A 19,645-nucleotide genomic window follows, 5' to 3' on the forward strand; every position below is an offset into this window, starting at 1 on the left:
AGAAGTGTTTGTCAAGAATATGTTTTGGGGGGCACCTAGGTGGCTCAGTCATTAAGTGTCTGCCTTCGGCTCAGGTCATGATCCCGGGGTCCTGGAATCGAACCCCACGTCAGGCTCCCCGCTCAGCCGGAGTCTGCTTCTCCCTCTCCCACTCTCCCTGCTTGTGATTCCCTCTCTCGCTGTCTCTCTCCCTCTGTCAAATAAATAAAATCTTTAAAAAAGAAAAAAGAATACGTTTTTAAGTAAAAAAGCAAGTTGCAGAAGAAGACACGTATTATGACCACATTATTCTGAGGGTACAAGTATCAGAGTCCTAACTCCTAGATGCACCCAGACCTGGGAGATGAGAGCACAGACGCATGGAGAAGAGTGGAGTGAAAGGCTCCCCCAGACGAGAGGAAAGAACAGTCTCGGACAGTTTCAGCCTCCAGCTTCTGTCTCTGAGAGGCCGGCTCGACTCTCCATGGTTGGGTTTGGCAGAATTCTCATTTCATACCGGAATTCACTGGGGACCAGCGTCCATCTCTCCGTCCCGACCGAGCGGAAAGCAAACGCACAGCCTGCGGTCCTGGGGCCGGCGTGCCATGAGAAGCGTCGGTAAAGCAAGCCAGTTTCTCCTCGTCGGCAGCGGTTTGTGAGGGGCACCCCGAGACCACGGGCGCAGAAGGAACAAGGGGAGGTAGCCCCGTCCCTGACGCACCGTTGCCACTTGCTGACCGCTGGCTGTGCTGCTCGGCGGTCAGAGGACAGCCCCCCCGCCACCCCGTTCATGGTGGGAGCTCGGCGTCTCACGGTTCGCTCCGTCTCTGCCAGGCCCAGTAGCAAGCCAGGAACTGTTTCTCGGAAGGACGGTAACTGCCTACAGGAGAAGGCATGGTTTCTCGCTGCTGCTTTTCTCAGCCCCCGACGTGTGCCCTAGGGGTCTCCTGCTGGTGCTCCGTGGGGCTTCGTACAGGATCCCTCGTGTGGACGTTGCTGGTGACAGGCCCGTGTGGACGAGGAGCCTGGACTTGCTGCCAAGCCTTCCCTTGCTCTGGTCACTCTGAAAACAATCATGGGCCACTCAGCGAATGCGTCAGGGTAACCACTTGGTGCGTGTTGCTTCCAAAAGACCTCCCCCTCGATGTGTAGCTGGCAGGGTGTGTGCAGAGCAACAACCTGAATTTCCCTTGCAGGGGCTGTTGCTAATGCTCCCAGCCTCCCCTCACCCTGGAAACTCACCCTCTGACGTCCTTACGTCTCACGGGGGCATCATCTGGAGTATTGCTTCTTCCTGCCCGTCAGCTCCAGTCAGCACGATACCCTCAGCGTCGTGGACCAGGGTGGCGTGCGGAAGGTCTAAAGGATGAGCGTCTCTGCAGACGCTTGAAGGCAGAGAGCAGGAGGGCAGCGCAGCCTCCAGGCACGTGGCGAGGGGTCCCGTGCCAGGTCCAAGCAGAGACTGCTTCTGGGGTTCCTTGAGAGTCGCTGTGGAGAGAAAGTATGTGTCCGGGCAGTCGTGGCAGGTCCCCCAAGATGCCACATCGGGAACAGTCACCGCAGCTAGTCACCACGCGATCGAGTTGACAGTAATTCACGGCTGATCCAGAGACAGTCACAGGCCAGACAGGAAAGGCCTGGAGCCGAGAGACAGCAGCTTCTTACGTGGCCCCGTGGAGAAGGAGGATGTGTCCCAGCCCTTCCAGAGAAGCCTGGTAGTTCAGAGAAAGATAGGAGTTAGTGCTTTCAGATTCTAAACAGTGATACCTCAGGAGTGATGAGAGGCTCAAAAACAAATAAAACTTCCCAAGATTGGGGGGTTGGGGAGCATCAAGAATTATGCAGGCCTTCCCTCACAACGGCAGTATGACTTTTTTAGCAATACTCTTAACAAACAATAACTATTTTTAATAGAATGTTTGTTCTAGAGTAGTTTTAGATTTATAGAAAAACTGTGAAGTGAGTCTGGACTTCCCAGGCACCCCATGCCCCGGTTCCCCCATTCCTGCCATCTGTCATCAGTGTGGCAAACGCTTGTCACAATTCACGAACCAGTATTGATACAGGATTATCACCTAAAGCCCATAGTTCATTCAGATTTCCTGACTTTTTACCTAATGTCATTTTTCTGTCTGAGGATCCCACCTAGGCTACCCCGTGACACTGGGTCACCACATCTCCCGAGGCGCCTCTTGGCTGTGGCCGTGTTTCAGACTTTCCTTGCTCCTGTAGTCTTAACGGTTTTAAGGAGCACTGAGCTGGTCTTCCGGGGGAGACCCCGCTGTTGGGATTTACCTGATGTTTTTCTCACCATCAGATTGGGATTATGCATTTTAGAAGGAAGACCACAGAGAATAAGGTGCCACTTCATCCTGTCCTACCAAGGGTGCGTACACTTAGTACCACTGTTGACCTTAACATGGGTCACCCGGCTGACGTGGTCTTCGTGAGGTTTCTCCGCATCTGTGCTGTCCTCCTAGGAAGTTACGGGGCACAGCACATGCGTGGGGTGCAGGGCTGCGCTCCACCCCCTGAGAGCACGGTAGATATGTAAGTTAGTTGGAATGCCTCTGCAAGGGACGTGTTATTTTTTCTCTCCCACTTATTTTTTTATTCAGTCATTTATGTCAGCACAGATTTGTGAACATATGTATCCTATTCAATTATGATCCATCACTATTTTGTTGCGTAAACTATTTCAGTCAGTATAACTTTTAATAAAACCCAAGAGCAAATGAAGGGGGGAAACAGGCAGGCATCCGAGTCACTGTGGGCTAAGGCCAAGTTCTTAGTAAGAACACCTAGAAAATAAAGAAGGAAGAGCATAGTATTAAAGCAAGCTTAGAGAGGGGCATGACAAGGAGGAGCCACCCAGGATGGTCTTAAGTGGGACTCGAATTGAGGTCCACAAGTGGGAGAGGGTGCAGGGCTTGCTTATTTCAAAAGTAAGAAGGGGGGGCGCCTGGGCGGCTCAGTTGGTTAAGTGACCAACTCTTGATTTAGGTCATGGTCTCATGGTCGTGAGATCGAGCCCTGCGTCAGGCTCTGTGCTGCGTGTTTAGCCTAAGATTCTCTCTCTCCTTCTCCCTGTGCCCCTCCCCGCCACCCTCAAAAAAATAAATAAAAGCAAGAAGGAATGAGAGAGCGAGGCCTCTTGCTTGGGATTTGTGCTGCAAGTGCCGATAAAGAGAAAGTAAAGCTCTTCAGCTCTTTTTGTACTTTTTCCCTATCAAGGAAAATGATCTTCAAAATGGAAAAAATGCAATAGATGGTGATTAGAGGAAATTGAAGCCTGAGATGGGTGTAGAGATTATGTGAGGGTGCCTGTCTGCACTAAACCAGTTTGCTTTCTGACCCAGATGAATCACATTCTAGTGCAATAAAGGGACTTAGAAAGCAGATTGCCAAGCTTGGTGATATCACAGGAACTGTGAAGAGTGTTCTGGGCCCCAGGCTAGAGATGAAAAAAAGAAAACAGATAAAAAAAAAAAAAAAAAACACAACAAACCTGTGGGTGGGGAATGTGGTGCCAGTCCCAGGTAAGATGTGTGAATGAATTATTAGTAAGTCAAAGAAGTAATCTCTAGGAACCTACCATGAATTGACAAACACAGGTCACAGAAGTCGAGCCCGATTTCTTTTCTGGGCAGTTCCATAGGTGAAAGCAGGACAGGCATAGCTCGGTTCCAGCTAGACAGCTGACAGAGCCTGGCATGGCGCCCCGATGGAGGAGACATCGAAGCGCGGTCTGTCGGCTCAGTGAGTGAATCCACGGCTCAGCGTGGACCTCACGAGAACTTTGAGGGTTTCCGGTTGCGTTGGATGCCTCTTGCACGCCATTTTAAAATCCTCTTTCGTCACCTGTGACTCCAGCCACCCCTCGCCTCACTCAGGGACAGTGGGGTGGCGCCTCAGCCCGGGCCCGCCGGCATACCTCCAGCCTCCTTCACTAGCAGAGGAGAGAAGCCAGTGGAGAAACGCCTCCACTTGCACCCTCGGGTGGAACTGAGCCAGCCTGCCCGTGCTTGGGGCCATGTCAGCCGCCCATCGGCACGCTGGCTCACCTGCTAGCCGTCTCACTCCCATCCTCCACACCTGCTCCTCGGGAACGGGCAAGCCAGGCTCTGCTTTCTGCGGAACCCAAGCCAAGAAACAGGATTCTTTTCCTCTCAGTTCATCAACGTTTGGGACAATGACTTCAGTACTGACTTTGCTGATGGTATCACGTACTTCACAGAGGACTTGAAACCAGGGGGATAGCTAAGAATAAAGGACAAAGATTCCTCGGGGCGCCTGGGTGGCTCAGTTGGTTAAGCAACTGCCTTCGGCTCAGGTCATGATCCTGGAGTCCCTGGATCGAGTCCCGCTTCGGGCTCCCTGCTCGGCGGGGAGTCTGCTTCTCCCTCTGATCCTCCTCCCTCTCATTCTCTATCTCTCATTCTTTCTATCTCAAATAAATAAATAAAATCTTAAAAAAAAAAAAAAAAAGACAAAGATTCCTCAACAAGCTACATTATTCTTAGGACCAGTGAGTGAATAAGTAGATGGTATACAGAACGAGGGACATGATAGCATATCAGTGTTCCAGAAAAGAATAAAAGTGGGGGCCGAGAACTGTGCTAAGAGTGGGGGGAAGAAGACACTGTGGCCCTGCCCGCAGCAAGCCTGCACTAACTAGGGAGGACGCCTGCTCAGCCCCACAGGCAGCACACTAGGGACCCGTATATGGGTTTTCAAAGAAGGAGATAGGAGTAGCTCCAGGGGTCAAGTAGTATGAAAAGCTTACAGTAAACACGGCAGCCTGTGTCCCCGTTCCTCACGCTCTTGTCACCCTGCCCAGAAACAACCAGTTCAGCTTTGAAACCTAGACTGGACTGCCATGTTACCTCAGTTCACGGACTTCAGACATGTTTTACTTCCGGTCGGGCAGATGGGGGTTCCTGCTCCTTGCGTGGCCTTCCTGCCCCCATCGTCCCAGCGTAGCCGGGTCTCAGGTGGCAGTGAATTCCTTCCTGGCTGTCCTTATTTTGACTGTGTCCGTTTTATTCACTGCTGAGCCCAGTGGAAACTAGTTATATTTACGTTTCCTTCTTTGTACAATTCAGTACACCTTCTGACTTCTGTGGTCAGACCTGTCGGACATGTTTTCAGCTCCATCTGGAGCCACTCCTTCTGGGTCCTTGGTCCTTGGTCTTCCTGCTCCGGCTTTCACTCCCCAACCTGCTCATCACTGTCTCCTGAGGCCAGGAATACCTCCTCCCGCTCCTCCATTGCAACACCCGTCTTTGAACACAAACTTTCTGCTTCTTTGATTTATTCCCTCTTTTGCGGGGGGAGCACATTTTTCCGTAGCTTCTATCTTAGCCCACTCGGGCTACCGGGCTACTCTAACACACCAGCACAGCCTGGGGGCTCACATAGCAGGGACTGACTTCTCACAGTTGTGGAGGCTGTAAGTCCAAGGTGGAGGTGGTGGTCAATTCAGTTCCCCGGGAGGGCTCCCTTCCTGGGTTGCAGATGGCTGCCTTCTCACTGTCCTCTCAGGGCAGAGCTCGGCCACTGATCCCATCATAGGGCCCCACCCGAGTGACCTCATCTAAACTTAATCACCTCCGAAAAGCTTACCCCCAGATACCATCAATATTGGGAGTGAAGGCTCCCACGTATGAATGCTGGGGGGACACATTCAACCCTAATTCTTCCCATGGACAGATGTACGGGAGGTCATTACGTGAAATTTTAAATATCTGTATCTACCCTACTCACTGTGTAGACTGCTGTGTATAGAATTCCATAATGAAAATAATTTTTATTTAGAAATTTGAAAGCATCATTCCACCACTTCTGGATGCAAGTGTTAAAGAGAAATCGGTTGTGACTTTTTTTTTTTTTTTTTTGTATTTATTCATTTGAGAGAGCGAGAATGAGAGAGAGTACATGAGAGGGGGGAGGGTCAGAGGGAGAAGCAGACTCCCCGCCGAGCAGGGAGCCCGATGCGGGACTCGATCCCGGGACTCCAGGATCACGACCTGAGCCGAAGGCAGTTGCTTAACCAACTGAGCCACCCAGGTGCCCCGGTTGTGACTTTTTAAAATTATGCTCCACCTTTACATGAGTTTTCCCCTCTGAAACTTTTGGGATTTTCTCTTTATATCTGATACTCCAGAATTTCAGACTAACATGCCTCATTGTGGTCTTTGTATTCCTCGTGCCGGGCCCATGATGCACCTTTGGAACCTGGCGTGCACGTCTCTTGGGTTTGTGTTCCTTGTGTCGCGTCTTCAGTAATTTTCTTCCTACTGTTTTTTTTCTCTGGGACTTCGATTCGTCTTGGGCTCCCTGAAGTGATCCTTTAATATTTCTATCCTGCCTCTTTCTCTCTCTGCCTTTGGTTCTACCTCTGGGAAGTTTTGTTTCCGTGTCCCTCCGAGGAAGATGTGTCCGTAGCTGGAGCGTCTGCAGCTTCAGTGCTCCAGGTCTTGTCAGGGGGCTGTGAATCTGGGCTGCCTATTCGGAATGAAGGGTGTGCAGGAACAATGTGCGTGGATGCACAAGTGGGCTTCTTGCCGGGTGTCACTGATCGGTTTCGTAGGCAGCCCCCGGTGTTTGTATCTCTCTGTACATCGTATTTGCCGAGGCGGTTGTCCAGAAAATGATCCTCGGGTGGTGGCAGGCGGCTGTGGCCATTCCCCGATCTGAACCAGGCTTCCTGTTCGTCTCTGGCCCCGTCCCCACCCCTGCCAGGGCCTCCAGTCTTGGGTCTTCCGCATGCAAGGAGAGGTCAGTCTGCTTCTCTCCCCACCTTGCCCCTCCCCAGCAAGGCTCTGTCACTCATTAACCTCCCTCCATCTGCTTGCTGCCCTACAGACCTCCTAGTTCATTCCATTTCCAGCTTCTGTCCCTGTAGTTTGGGGGGAACTTTTCAGCAGGAAAACGTGTCAGAAATGTGTTTACTTTGCCATTTTTAAGCCTAAGGAGACACGAGGGAAACTCCAAAAGTAACAGGAGCTGAATGAGGTACTGTGGGAGTAGAGAGAAGGGAATGTCAACCTTGACTGGAGTGACGTGGGTAACTTCGGTTGTGGAGTTAGAAATTAAAGGTCAACTGGGTTTTCATAGGTAGAATGGTAATAGGTAAGTGCACGTGAAGTAGAAGGAACTTTGTGACATAGAAGTGCCAAAAAAAAAAAAAAAGGGCAGACCAGTTCAACACGTCAGCTGGGCTGGAGCGTGGAGGTCGTGGGTACCTCACCTAAGAAGCCGGCCCCCTCCTCGTGCAGTGGAGAGCTACAGAGACGGGAGAGATGCTGCAGGTAGCGTTAAACCCACCGGACAAGCTCTGATGTAAAAATTTAGTAAGAAACCAAATTAGGTAGTTTTCAAGAGCTTTAGCTGTTCATCGGCGTTAATTTTAAAAGCCCTACGATCAGCTTAATTACTGAAAATCAGGGTAAAACTGTATAGAGAACAGTGAAGCGTCAGAGGAACCAGATTCCCATATTTTGGAACACAGATGTTCCACTTGGCATTAGACTGCCAGAATCTCTTAGAGCTTACGGTTTTAAAAAAATCATTTCTATATTAAAATTTTATTTTCCATCTTGCCTTACCTAATTATCACATTTGGTTGTTTGAGAATCCTACTGAAAAGTACATTTTAAAACTGATAACACTTTGAGCAAATTTCAGAGGTACTCAGGATCCCCCAAGAGTTTTTCCTGCAGATTGGAGCCGGGTTGAGCCAGCCTTCTTTTTATCCTGTTTATTGGTTCCCTGGTAACACCCTGTGCCTTCTGTCACTGTGAAGAACTTTCTAAGTATAGTCGGCAGTTGCTCTTCAGCTCCACGCACGTGGTGTCGAGAAAGCCGAGCTTCAGCGGCTCCGTCACGGCCGGGGGGCGTGGCCAGGCCCGGAAGCTGCCGTCAGCGGCGCCAACGCTCCGGAAGTGGGTCTCGTCCCTTCCGGTTGCCGTCTTGGGCCTTTGGAGCGTGGAGCTGTGCCTCCCGCCCCGAGGTGTGGCCATGCAGCGGAGCAGGCGGGTGAAGTCCGGACGGTGAATCTGTGTCTGCCTCTGGCTGGGTCACTCTAGGACACGAAAGCGTGTCCTCCTCGTGGCTCTTCGTGCTGACGCCCTGCTGAATATCGTCACATTCGAGGCCAGTTAGTGCGCCTCGTCACCTGTGGGGAGAACATCACCTGTTAGCCCCGTGTCGTAACTCAGAACGCCGAGGCGCGGAGAGGGCCAAGGACCCGAGCCCACACAAGTTTCTAGTGAGTCTGGCGATTCACCCACTGAAAAGAAGCGGGAGAGGGGCGCCTGGGTGGCGCGGTCGGTTGGGCGGCTGCCTTCGGCTCGGGTCGTGATCCCGGAGTCCCGGGGTCGAGTCCCGCATCGGGCTCCCTGCTCGGCGGGGAGTCTGCTTCTCCCTCTGACCCTCCCCCTCTCATGCTCTCTCTCATTCTCTCTCTCAAATAAATAAATAAAATCTTTAAAAAAAGAAAGAAGGAGCGGGAGGTATTTTACTTCCAAGTGTTCTCCTCAGTGTTGGGTTGTTTTACCTTCTCTTGCAGCAGTGATGGCTCTTCTCACGCTAAATTCTTAGCGTTCTCTTGGCCATTGGACTGCTGCCTCAGTGGGGGGGTTCTCACCCTCCACCGTCCACCCTCCGGCTGCAGCAGAATTCACGGACGCCGCACGCCCTGTCAGCGTCCGGCGTCCGTGGCGTGGCCCGCGTGTCCCCCGGGGTGGACCTGCCGCACTGAGAATCAGCGCTGCGCATCCTTCCGTCGGTGGTTTGTCTACACGGGCTGTTAGGCTCGAATACTCACCTCCTGGCAGTTAGGGCTGTTTAAGAGCTTTTCGGGTGAAGGTTGGTCAGGGAAATGATCCCCAGAGAAGCACCACTTCTGTGTGTTTCTGAAGAACAGTCCGTATATTCGAGAGCATGTACTGACGGACCCCTGCTGGGCTGTCAGTGGGGTTGCTGCTGCTTTGAAAGTGTCTTCGTGTCTTTTTTCTCTGCCTTGATCTTCTCCTGGCCTTTGATTCTTAGCGTCTTGTCAGTGATGTGTGCTTAGGTGTGGTCTTGTTTCTGTTTAACCCACCTGGGGTGTATTTGATTCTTTTTGATAGATTCCAATTTTCTGTTGAGATTCACCTATTTGAAGATGATTTGGAAAATGCCCACAAAAAATTCCAAAATGACTATCGCGTTCGGATCACGTGCTGCTCTTCTCCGGGGAGTTGTAGCTTCTCGAATCTTGCTTGCGTGGCACACGCCGGGCTCTCAGTGATCTGTATGTTTTGTACGGCTGCTGTAGTTACTTCATCTTGGGCAGACTTGCAACCTTCTGGGATGGGTTTTCAACAGCTGTGGTCACTTAGGGTGTCATGGATGGTCTTGCTAAATTATTTTAAATCTCTTTTTTGGGGGAAAACAATAAGTAATTTGGGGTTACAGGATACCCCCCACTCCCTTGCTACTCCAGCCGGTTTAGAAAAACAAGCTGAGTTCATATTTAATGTGTTTTAAAATCTGTTTCTCTGTGACTTCTCCCCCATATTCTTTTATAATATTTTCCGGGACCACAGTCAAGGGTTCCCAGAGCATCATCCAGGTAGAAATAGCAGACCTTACAAATTGGCCCATCATCCCTGGGTGCCATTTAGTTACAAGAGCAGCATGAGTGTTTTCGTGGTTCTTGATACATGCTGTGGTTCAAAAAATATTTGACCAGTTTATGGATGCCACCAAGTTGCTCTTTCTCTCTCATGTCACCTGAATGGCCCTACGCCTCTTCCCAGTCCTGTGCCATTCATTCAGCGGACAGGTGGAGTTCCCGATGATCTTGTACATCATCAGGACACAGTGCTGGACCGGGCTGGGACAAGTATAGAAAATAATTAACGAGATTTCCTCACCCACCCGTCATCCCTGAACTGAGCACCTACATAACTCCTGCCAAACAAAGGCAAAATGTGTTGTAATAAAGGCATAAACAGGTGCTGAATGACTAATCCTAGTCTGATAGGAAGGTCTGGGTTCCTGTAATTCTCTCATTTCTTTTCATTATTAAGTTAGCAGGGGTTTGGAATACAGTGGGAGAGAGAACCTTCTTTCTTAGTTAAAAAGAAAATATCACGTTGAAATTTTTTCAAAGAAACACACTATCACTGTCCCAGCTCCTAATACCATTTAATTTTTTGCTCACTTCTCTTTGACCTTTTTCGTTTAAACACATATTTTATATAATTGTAATGTATAATTGTATAGCCGATGGTTTTCACTGCCATAAGCCTTCTTTCTTTTACTTCAACATGGTCTTCCTAATTTTAGTATTTGATACTTCTTTCCCACTGGTAATCTAGTACTTAATGCATTTTCTTTTGTTGGGGGCAGATATTTTTCCAATTTCAATATTAGAAATAATGCCACATTGAACATCTTTGATTCCTACTCCTAAAATTTCGGATGACTACATAATTCAACAGAGAAAAAGCTAGCGCGCAAACTGTATGAATGTTTTCGTGATTCTTGGTGTGCGCTGTGGCTCCAGTATTTTTCTAATGATTTGCATTAGCTGCTGTAACCAAACAATATCGGCCTGTTGAGCAGCTCTAAGTGATACTTTAGAATTGCTTTAATCTTCATTTCTTCAGTTCTTAATAAAGGGAACCATCTTACCTGTGTTTATTTGTTCTGGGCATTTAGAGGGTCGTCTTCAGCACTGAGCTTTTGGCTTTTCACACACCACCCCCTCCGGTGCCATAGCAACCTGGTGTGGTGCCCCAGACGGGCTGTGTCGCCGGGGCTCACGGAGACGCCATATGTGAGCGCACCCTGAACAGGCTCCGGCACACGCTGAACATTTGTCTCTAGGACGATACCAGTGTGCAAGGCTATTGCATCTCTCATACCTCTTCTCAGCCTCCAGGAAGTGAGAAAGGATGCTGGTTTGTTTTGTCACTGAACATATGAGAAACAGATTTTCATTTCAGGTCATTTGGTATAACTTCAGTGTTTTGAAATGAACTAACAACCACATACAGGAGAAATTAAACTGAAGTTTAATTCTTTTATACGGTTTTAACTGTATAAAGTCTCTGTGTACAAAGTCTTTAGATACAATGAAAAATTTTTTGAAGTGAATTGCATTGTGTCAGTTTCAAAAAATCTCCAGGCTTTATAATACAAAAGTATTTTTGCCGATGTTAATAAATTCAGCTCTCTTTAGCCTCTCAAACTTATAAAACTTAACATTGAAAATAACTGGTAAGATCTGGTTGGATATTTTGGTTGAAGGTATTTTTCCCCCTGACGTATGGACTTTAAAGGATGTTTTTGTTTCTCCTGTTTGTCTTTAGGTGAAAAAGGCTTTCTTTGCCTTAGTAGCCAATGGTGTTCGAGCCGCACCTCTGTGGGAGAGTAAGAAACAAAGCTTTGTAGGTAAGCAGTGTGGGCCTGGGAAGAAATCTGAAATGGGAACCTAAAAGCAGAAAGCCCAAGGTATCCTAATAGGTGCTGGTTTGGAACTCAGCCTCGAAAACATACTGCCCGGCTAAAGGACTTCTGGCTTTTACGTCTGGGTCAGGTGGGGCCACTAGCAAATTCAAAACACTGAGGTGCTGCCACGGAGTTTCTTTTTCATATTTATTTAGTTATCCAGTTTCTTTTGATTCAGTACCTTTCTGGCTCCCTGAAGGAGCTTCTCTGCCTTTGCCAGTTGCCGTGAGGCCAGGGAACAGGGTGCGCAGGGGACGCTGTGCTGAGCCCTGACCGTGGGCCGCCTTTGCGCGCGTGTATGCGGGCAGCCCCTGCTCTGTGGACCAGGCAAATGAAGCCATGTAGACGTGACCGATGCCTGCGCTAAGTCATTGCTGTCCTATCGGAAACATCCTGTAACTCAGTATCTGAACTCCAGAATCTCTCATTGTACAGATCACAGTAGGTGGCGGATGTTGGCTCTCCTAGTATGCATTACGCTGATTTAAAACTACCAGTTTGTCTGCCTCCTGCTTTAGGTGACCGTTTCCTCAAAGTAGTTTCATATCTTCTTCATCTCTGTAGCCCTGGAATCTGGCCCATAGTAGGCACTTAATAACTAGGGGTTAAATCAATACTTAAAGAACTATCGTTTGTAGAATGCTTCTCAGGAAACAATCCAAATGCCCCCGGAAGTGTCCTGTGTGTAAAGCTTTTGGAATACCTTACCTTATTGTCAAGTATATTAAATTATTTACATGTAGCTGCAAGTCTTCTGTGAGGTTTTATGTTAATCAGTAAGTTTTCTATCACTGAATTGCCAAATACTGTGGTTGATTCCATTGTACTTATTGTCAGGTTTAATTTCAGCTAAATTTATCTTAGCTTGTTGTAGATAATTCACAGACTAATAGTCCTAAATAATATAATACATTAAACTGTGCTTGATACCTTTAAAGTATGTTTTAGAAGCTTTTCTAGAAAATATTCCAGGTTTGCTTATCCTGTGAAATTTTTCATAGTTTTATATTTAACATATAATTCTTTGTTCCAGGAATGCTAACAATTACAGATTTCATAAATATACTACATAGATACTATAAGTCACCCATGGTAAGTGCCAGAAATCCTTATGTCGGTCATGCATATGTGTAGAGGGGTGGTGGTGCTGGTAGTTGATTTTTACAAGTATGTATATAACGGGCAGGGCACATCAGTGTATATACAGTCACTAAATTTATGATCTTTATGACATTATGGGCGTGTTGCGGTGTTGTGACTGCGTGGACCCATGAATGGTCCGGTGCCACAGAGCTTATCTTCCCAGGCCTGTGTCCCTGGGAGTGCAACCTCATGCACTTACCCCCTAATTTTTTTCACGAGAACCATATGTACTCTGTGGTTTTAAAGAAGTAAACCTTAAAATTGGAGAAATTCAGTTTTGATATTTTTCTGCCAGTTACAAAAAGACTGCTGCTGGCTTACTTTAGTGGGAGAACTCCCTGGTCCCTGGTCCCTGGTCCAACTGTTTTATAAGAGCATAGTTTGAGGGATGCCTGGGTGGCTCAGTCGTTAAGCGTCTGCCTTCGGCTCAGGTCATGATCTCAGGGTCCTGGGATCGAGTCCCGCATCGGGCTCCCTGCTCAGCGGGAAGCCTGCTTCTCCCTCCCCCACTCCCCCTGCTTGTGTTCCCTCTCTCGCTGTGTCTCTATGTCAAATAAATAAAATCTTTAAAAAAAAAAAAAGCAGCATAGTTTGAGAACCACGTAAAGCCTTTTATCTAACACTATGATTTTTGTGATTCTACCAGCTTGTTTGGTTTTTGGTTTTGGTTTTTGTTCGTTGGGGGGTTGCTTGCTTTGTGGGGGGGATTGTTTTTTGTTTTTTGCAAGGGTGGGCAAGGACTGAATTGTATAATTTTTTTTCTTTATTACTATTTTGGGTATCTGAAAAGTAAAAGACAATCTAATTACTATTCTTTTTACATGTAATGGTTAATATTGCCCAATAATTAAATTCCTGTATAAAATGAGAAAGTAAAAACATAAGAGATACTCTTAGGGGGCACCTGGGTGGCTCAGTCGGTTAAGCATCTGCCATGGGCTCAGGTCATGATCCTAGAATCCTGGGATCAAGTCCCATATCGAGCTCCCTGCTCAGTGAGGAGTCTGCTTCTCCCTCTCCCTCTCCCCCTCCCCCCTGCTGGTGCGCTCTCTCACTCTCTCTCAAATAAATAAATAAAATCTATTTTTAAAAAAGATACTCTTAGGGGCGCCTGGGTGGCTCAGTTGGTTAAGCGGCTGCCTTAGGCTCAGGTCGTGATCCTAGGGTCCTGGGATCGAGTCCCACATCGGGCTCCCTGTTCAGCGGGGAGCCTGCTTCTCCCTCTCCCTCTGCCTGCCTCTCTACCTACTTGTGCTCTCTCTCTCTGTCAAATAAATAAAATCTTAAAAAAAAAAAGGATACTCTTAGAATTAAGTTTTACCAAAGACTTTGTATGTATCCCATATTTATTTTACATGAGGTATCTGATTTCTTAAATACTACCAATGCAGGTGAATATTGGTTTTCTTTATAATGATCGTATGTCTGCTTTTGAACTAGCAAAATCAACACAAATATGATTATTAACTGGATATATATTTTTTTAAGATTTTTATTTATTTATTTATTTATTTGACAGAGACACAGCGAGAGAGGGAACACAAGCAGGGGGAGTGGGAGAGGGAGAAGCAGGCTTCCCGTGGAGCAGGGAGCCCAATGCGGGGCTCGATCGCAGGACCCTGGGACCATGACCTGAGCCAAAGGCAGACGCTTAACGACTGAGCCACCCAGGCGCCCCAATAACTGGATATATTTTGATAAAATGCAGCTAAACCCCTATTAAAAATCTCAGCAAGGGGCACCTGGGTGGCTCAGTTAAGTGTCTGACTCTTGGTTTCAGCTCATGATCTCAGGGTTGTGGGATTCAGCCCACGTGGGGCTCTGCGCTCAGTGGGGAGTCTGCTTGAGACCCTCTCTCCCTCTGCCCCTCCCCACCCTTGCAAACACGCTCTCTCTAAAACAAGTCTTAAAATAATAAAATAAAAATCTCAGCAGTAGCTAATTAAATCAAAATTTCTATAAAAGCAGTTGTCTAAATATACAGTCCAAATTCTTTTTTTATTAAGTTATAATTGACATACAATATTATATTAGTTTCACGCATACAACATAGTGATTCAATATTTTTATACATTACAAACTGATTAGCATAATAGGTCTAGTTACCATCTGTCACCATACAAAGTTACAGTTTTATTTATATCCCCGTGACTTATTTTATTTTTAAAGATTTTATTTATTTGACAGAGAGGGAGACAGCGAGAGCAGGAACACAAGCGGGGAGTGGGAGAGGGAGAAGCGGGCTTCCTGCTGAGCAGGGAGCCCAATGTGGGACTCCATCCCCCCATGTGGGACTCGATCCCAGGACCCTGGGATCATGACCTGAGCTGAAGGCAGACACTTAATGACTGAGCCACCCAGGCGCCCCTATGACTTACTCATTTTATAACTAGAAGTCTGTACCTCTTGGTCCTCTTCACCTGTTTCTCTTGTCCCTTCACCCCATTCTCCTCTGGCGACCATCAGTTTATTCTCTGTATCTATGAGTATATTTCTGTTACTTGTTTGTTTTTTAGATTCTACATTAGGTGAAATCCTTTAGTATTTGTCTTTCTCTGTTTGACTTACTTCACTTAGCATAATTCCCTCTAGGTCCATCCACATTGCCACATTTAAATGGCAAGATTCCATTCTTTTTTATGACTGATATTCCTGTGTGTGTGTGTGTGTGTGTGTGCATTTGTTCAATCATCTATCAGTGGACACTTGGGTTGCTTCCTTATCTTGGCTATTGTAAATCATGCTGCAGCCTAGGACCCTGAGATCATGACCCGAGCCAAAGGAAGACGCTTAACCAACTGAGCCACCCAGGCGCCCCTGTTTTTAATTCTTTGAGGAAAGTCCATACTGTTTTCCACAGCAGCTGCACCAACTTTCATTCTCACAACAGTGCACAAGGGTCCCCTTTGCTCCACATCTTCGCCAACACTATTTCTTGTCTTTTTGATTCTAGCTGTTCTGACAGGTGTGAGGTGCTATTCAATTGTGGGTCTGATTTGCATTTCCCCGATGGCTAATGATGATGAGCATCTTTTCAAATGCTTATATTGGGGGGCCAGTTTTTAAGCTTTGTTAGAGTGTTAATCTTTGGTTCAGTTCTGTTACTTCTGGGATCTCCGTGGAATTCCTTGGTGGTTTAGCGAGGACTTTCCATTCTGCCTAGTCAAGACGCAATGTCTTCCATTCTGAGTCTTGGCCTGGCCTCCTGTCCTTTCACCCCGGGCACACCTGCTTAGTATTCAGTCAAAAACGCAAGGAGATCTCAGCGCCGCCTTCTCTTCTTGTTCTGGACAGCTCCTCCTGTCTGGTTTTCTGCCCACAAATTCCACTTGGCTCCATCTGCCCAGACTTTGATTTCTGTCTCTCTAACTCAGCAGGAGTGTCGTGCCCCAACTGGGCCACAGTCTCGAGAGAGAGAGGTGGTGATCGTGGGCTCAGTTTGTTTGCGTGCCTTCTCCCGGGCGTGGCAGTCCTGCCCTGCTGATTGCCCAACGTCTGAGAACTGCTCTTGCACATATTTCCCCCCATTTTCTAGTTGTCTGCAGCCGGAGACTAGTGTAGCCCTGTCCCCTCCGTCGTGGCTGGCAGAGCGCCACTGGTATTTCCCATACCTCTCCGCGCTGTACCGTTCTGGTTGCGGTAAGAATTTCAGAGTCCGCTTTCACTTCACACAATCTATTTGGAGCTAATACTGAGCTTTTTACATAAAATGTAGTTCCATTTAATCTGCCCTTATTTTTGTTTTAAACAAAATGAAGAGTAGAAAGAAAAAGCATTCATAGTTTTTATGCTGAGGTGCCGTCTCTCGCCGCTGCCTGTGGTGTGTGCACCACCCCCCCCACCCCGGCGCCCGCGGTCCGAGGAGCTCCCGTCTGGGCCACGCCGTCCAGTTCTCTTGTGACCAACCATCTTGGTTCTTGTTCATCTGACAATGTCCTGATGTCATCCTCGTGCCTGGAGAACACTTTTGCTGTTTTATAGAAACTGAGTTAACAGTTGTTTTTAACACTTTGAAGATGTCATTTCATTGTCCTTTGGCCTCCCACTGCTTAGGATCAGAAGTCAATAGAAAGGTTTATCTTTCTGTCCTCTGGATAGTCCGCTTCTGGTTCAAGACTGTCTCTTTCCTTCGGTTTCAGCGCTAGCGGCCACACGCCTGCGTCTGGTTTTCCTTGTGTGTATCCTGCTCCAGGTATGCTACGTTTCCATGATCTTCTAGGTTCGCTCTTCACCTAATTTGGGAAGTTTTTGACTGCTGTTCCTTCAGATGTTTTTCTCTGTCTCATTCTTTCTCCCCTGGGACTTCAGTTCCATGTGTATCAGGCCATCCCACAGGTCTCTGACCCTGTGTTCATCTTTCCGGTTCTAGTGTCGTTGATCGTACATGTGCTAATTCTTCCTTGGGTGATCTCCAGTCTTACTTTCAAACCTTATTCCTATTGAATTTTCAGTGAGATTGGGAGCTCCCACTTGAAAGATTTTGGAGGGTCTTTGTAAAATTTTCTATGGCTGGTTTTCCACAAAATGGAAATGGAAATTTTTTTTATTCTTTATTTAAATTCAATTTAGTTAACATATATTGTATTACTAGTTTCAGGGGTAGAATTCAGTATTTCATAAGTTGCGTATAGCAACCAGTGCTCATCACATCATGTGCCCTCCTTAATGCCCATCACCCAGTTACCCCATCTCCCCACCCACCTCCACTCCAGCAAGCCTGTTTGTTACATATATTTAAGAGTCACTTATGGTTTGCCTCCCTCTGTCTTTATCTTATTTTTCCTTCCCTTCCCCTAGGTTCATCTGTTTTGTTTCTTAAATTCCACATATGAGTGAAATCATATGGTATTTGTCTTTCTCTTATTTCGCTTAGCATAATACCCTCTAGTTCCATCCACGTCATTGTAAATGGCAAGATTTCATTATTTTTTTGATGGCTGAGGAATATATATATATACATACACACATATATATACACACACACGCACACACCACATCTTCTTTACCCATTCATCTGTCAGTGGACATCTGGGCTCTTTCCATAGTTTGGCTATTGCAGACATAGCTGCTATGAACATTGGGGTGCATATGGGCCTTCTTTTCACTACATCTGTGTCTTTGGGGTAAATACCCAGTAGTGCAATTGCTGGGTCATAGGGTAACTGTATTTTTAAGTTTTGGGGGAACCTCCATACTGTTTTCCAGAGTGGCTGCACCAGCTTGCATTCCCACCAACAGTGTAGGAGGGTTCCCCTTTCTCCACATCCTCGCCAACATTTGTCATTTCCTGTCTTGTTAATTTTAGCCATTCTGACCAGTGTGAGGTGGTATCTCTTTGTGGTTTTGATTTGTATTTCCCTGATGATGAGTGATGTTGAGCACTTTTTCATGTGTCTGTTGGCCATTTGGATGTCTTCTCTGGAGAAATGTCTGTTCATGTCTTCTGTCCATTTCTTGATTGGATTCTTTGTTCTTTGGGTGTTAAGCTTGATAAGTTCTTTATAGATTTTGGATACTAGCCCTTTATCTGATATGTCATTTGCAAATATCTTCTCCCATTCTGTGGGTTGCCTTTTAGTTTTGTTGACTATTTCCTTTGCTGTGCAAAAGCTATTTATCTTGATGAAGTCCCGGTAGTTCGTTTCTACCCTTGCTTCCCTTGCCTTTAGAGATGTGTCTAGCAAGAAGTTGCTGCGGCTGAGGTCGAAGAGGTTGCTGCCTGTGTTCTCCTCTAGGATTTTGATGGATTCCTGTCTCACACTGAGGTCTTTCATCCATTTTGAGTCTATTTTTGTGTGGTGTAAGGAAATGGTGCAGTTTCATTCTTCTGCATGTGGCTGTCCAATTTACCCAACACCATTTGTTGAAGAGACTGTCTTTTTTCCATTGGACATTCTTTCCTGCTTTGTTGAAGATTAGTTGACCATAGAGTTAAGGGTCCATTTCTGGGCTCTCTATTCTATTCCATTGATCTATGTGTCTGTTTTCATGTCAGCACCATACTGTCTTGATGATGACAGCTTTGTAATAGAGCTGGAAGTCCGGAATTGGGATGCCGCCAGCTTTGCTTTTCTTTTTCAACATTCCTTTAGCTATTCGGGGTCTTTTCTGGTTCCATACAAATTTTAGGATTGTTTGTTCCAGCTCTGTGAAAAATACTCATGGTATTTTGATAGGTATTGCACTGGATGTATACATTGCTTTGGGTAGCATAGACATTTTAACAATATCTGTTCTTCCAGTCCATGAGCATGGAATATTTTTCCATTTCTTTGTGTCTTCCTGAGTTTCTTTCATGAGTGTTCTGTAGTTTTCAGAGTACAGATCCTTTACCTCTTTGGTTAGGTTTTCCTAGGTATCTTAATGGTTTTTGGAGCAATTGTAAATGGGATCGATTCCTTGATTTCTGTTTCTTCTGCTTTATTGTTAGTGTATAGAAATGCCACTGACTTCTGTGCATTGATTTTATATCCTATGACTTTGCTGAATTCCCCTATCAGTGCTAGCAGTTTCTTGGTGGAGCCTTTTGGGTTTTCTACATAGAGGATCATGTCGTCTCAGAAGAGTGAAAGTTTGACTATTTCTTTGCCAATTTAGATGCCTTTTAGTTCTTTTTGTTGTCTGATTGCTGAGGCGAGGACTTCCAGTACTATGTTGAATAGCCGTGGTGAGGGTAGACATCCCCATCATGTTCCTGACCTTAGGGGGAAAGCTCTCCGTTTTTCCCCATTGAGAATGATATTCGCTGTGGGTTTTTCGTATATGGCTTTTATGATATTGAGGTATGTACCCTCTATCCCTATACTCTGAAGAGTTTTGATCAAGAAAGGATGCTGTACTTTGTCAAATGCTTTTTCTGCATCTATTGAGAGGATCATATGATTCTTGTTCTTTCTTTTGTTAATGTATTGTATCACGTTGATTGATTGGTGGATGTTGAACCACCCTTGCAGCCCAGGGATAAATCCCACTTGGCCGTGGTGAATAATCCTTTTAATGTACTGTTGGATCCTATGGG

The 19,645-nt window shown here is 46.6% G+C and overlaps 1 protein-coding gene across 10 annotated transcripts in view; it reads left to right on the forward strand.

Annotated features, from left to right (window-relative positions):
- The window catches only part of PRKAG2 (protein kinase AMP-activated non-catalytic subunit gamma 2), a 258,642-nt gene that overhangs the window by 220,910 nt on the left and 18,087 nt on the right, over positions 1–19,645 (forward strand). For 8 of the 10 annotated variants that reach the window (XM_045864016.3, XM_064575712.1, XM_045864017.3 and 5 more), the window contains 2 exons: positions 11,346–11,427; positions 12,518–12,576. The exons of the other annotated variants lie outside the window; for them this stretch is intronic. In XM_045864016.3, the coding sequence (XP_045719972.1) occupies positions 11,346–11,427; positions 12,518–12,576 (141 nt within the window). The remainder of the gene's footprint in view (positions 1–11,345; positions 11,428–12,517; positions 12,577–19,645) is intronic. 10 annotated transcript variants of the gene reach the window in all.

This window comes from Mirounga angustirostris, unplaced genomic scaffold (genome assembly GCF_029215605.1).
Source record: "Mirounga angustirostris isolate CCGP_5_RB_7025 unplaced genomic scaffold, mMirAng1.0.hap1 SCAF_12, whole genome shotgun sequence".
NCBI classification, from domain to species: domain Eukaryota; kingdom Metazoa; phylum Chordata; class Mammalia; order Carnivora; family Phocidae; genus Mirounga; species Mirounga angustirostris.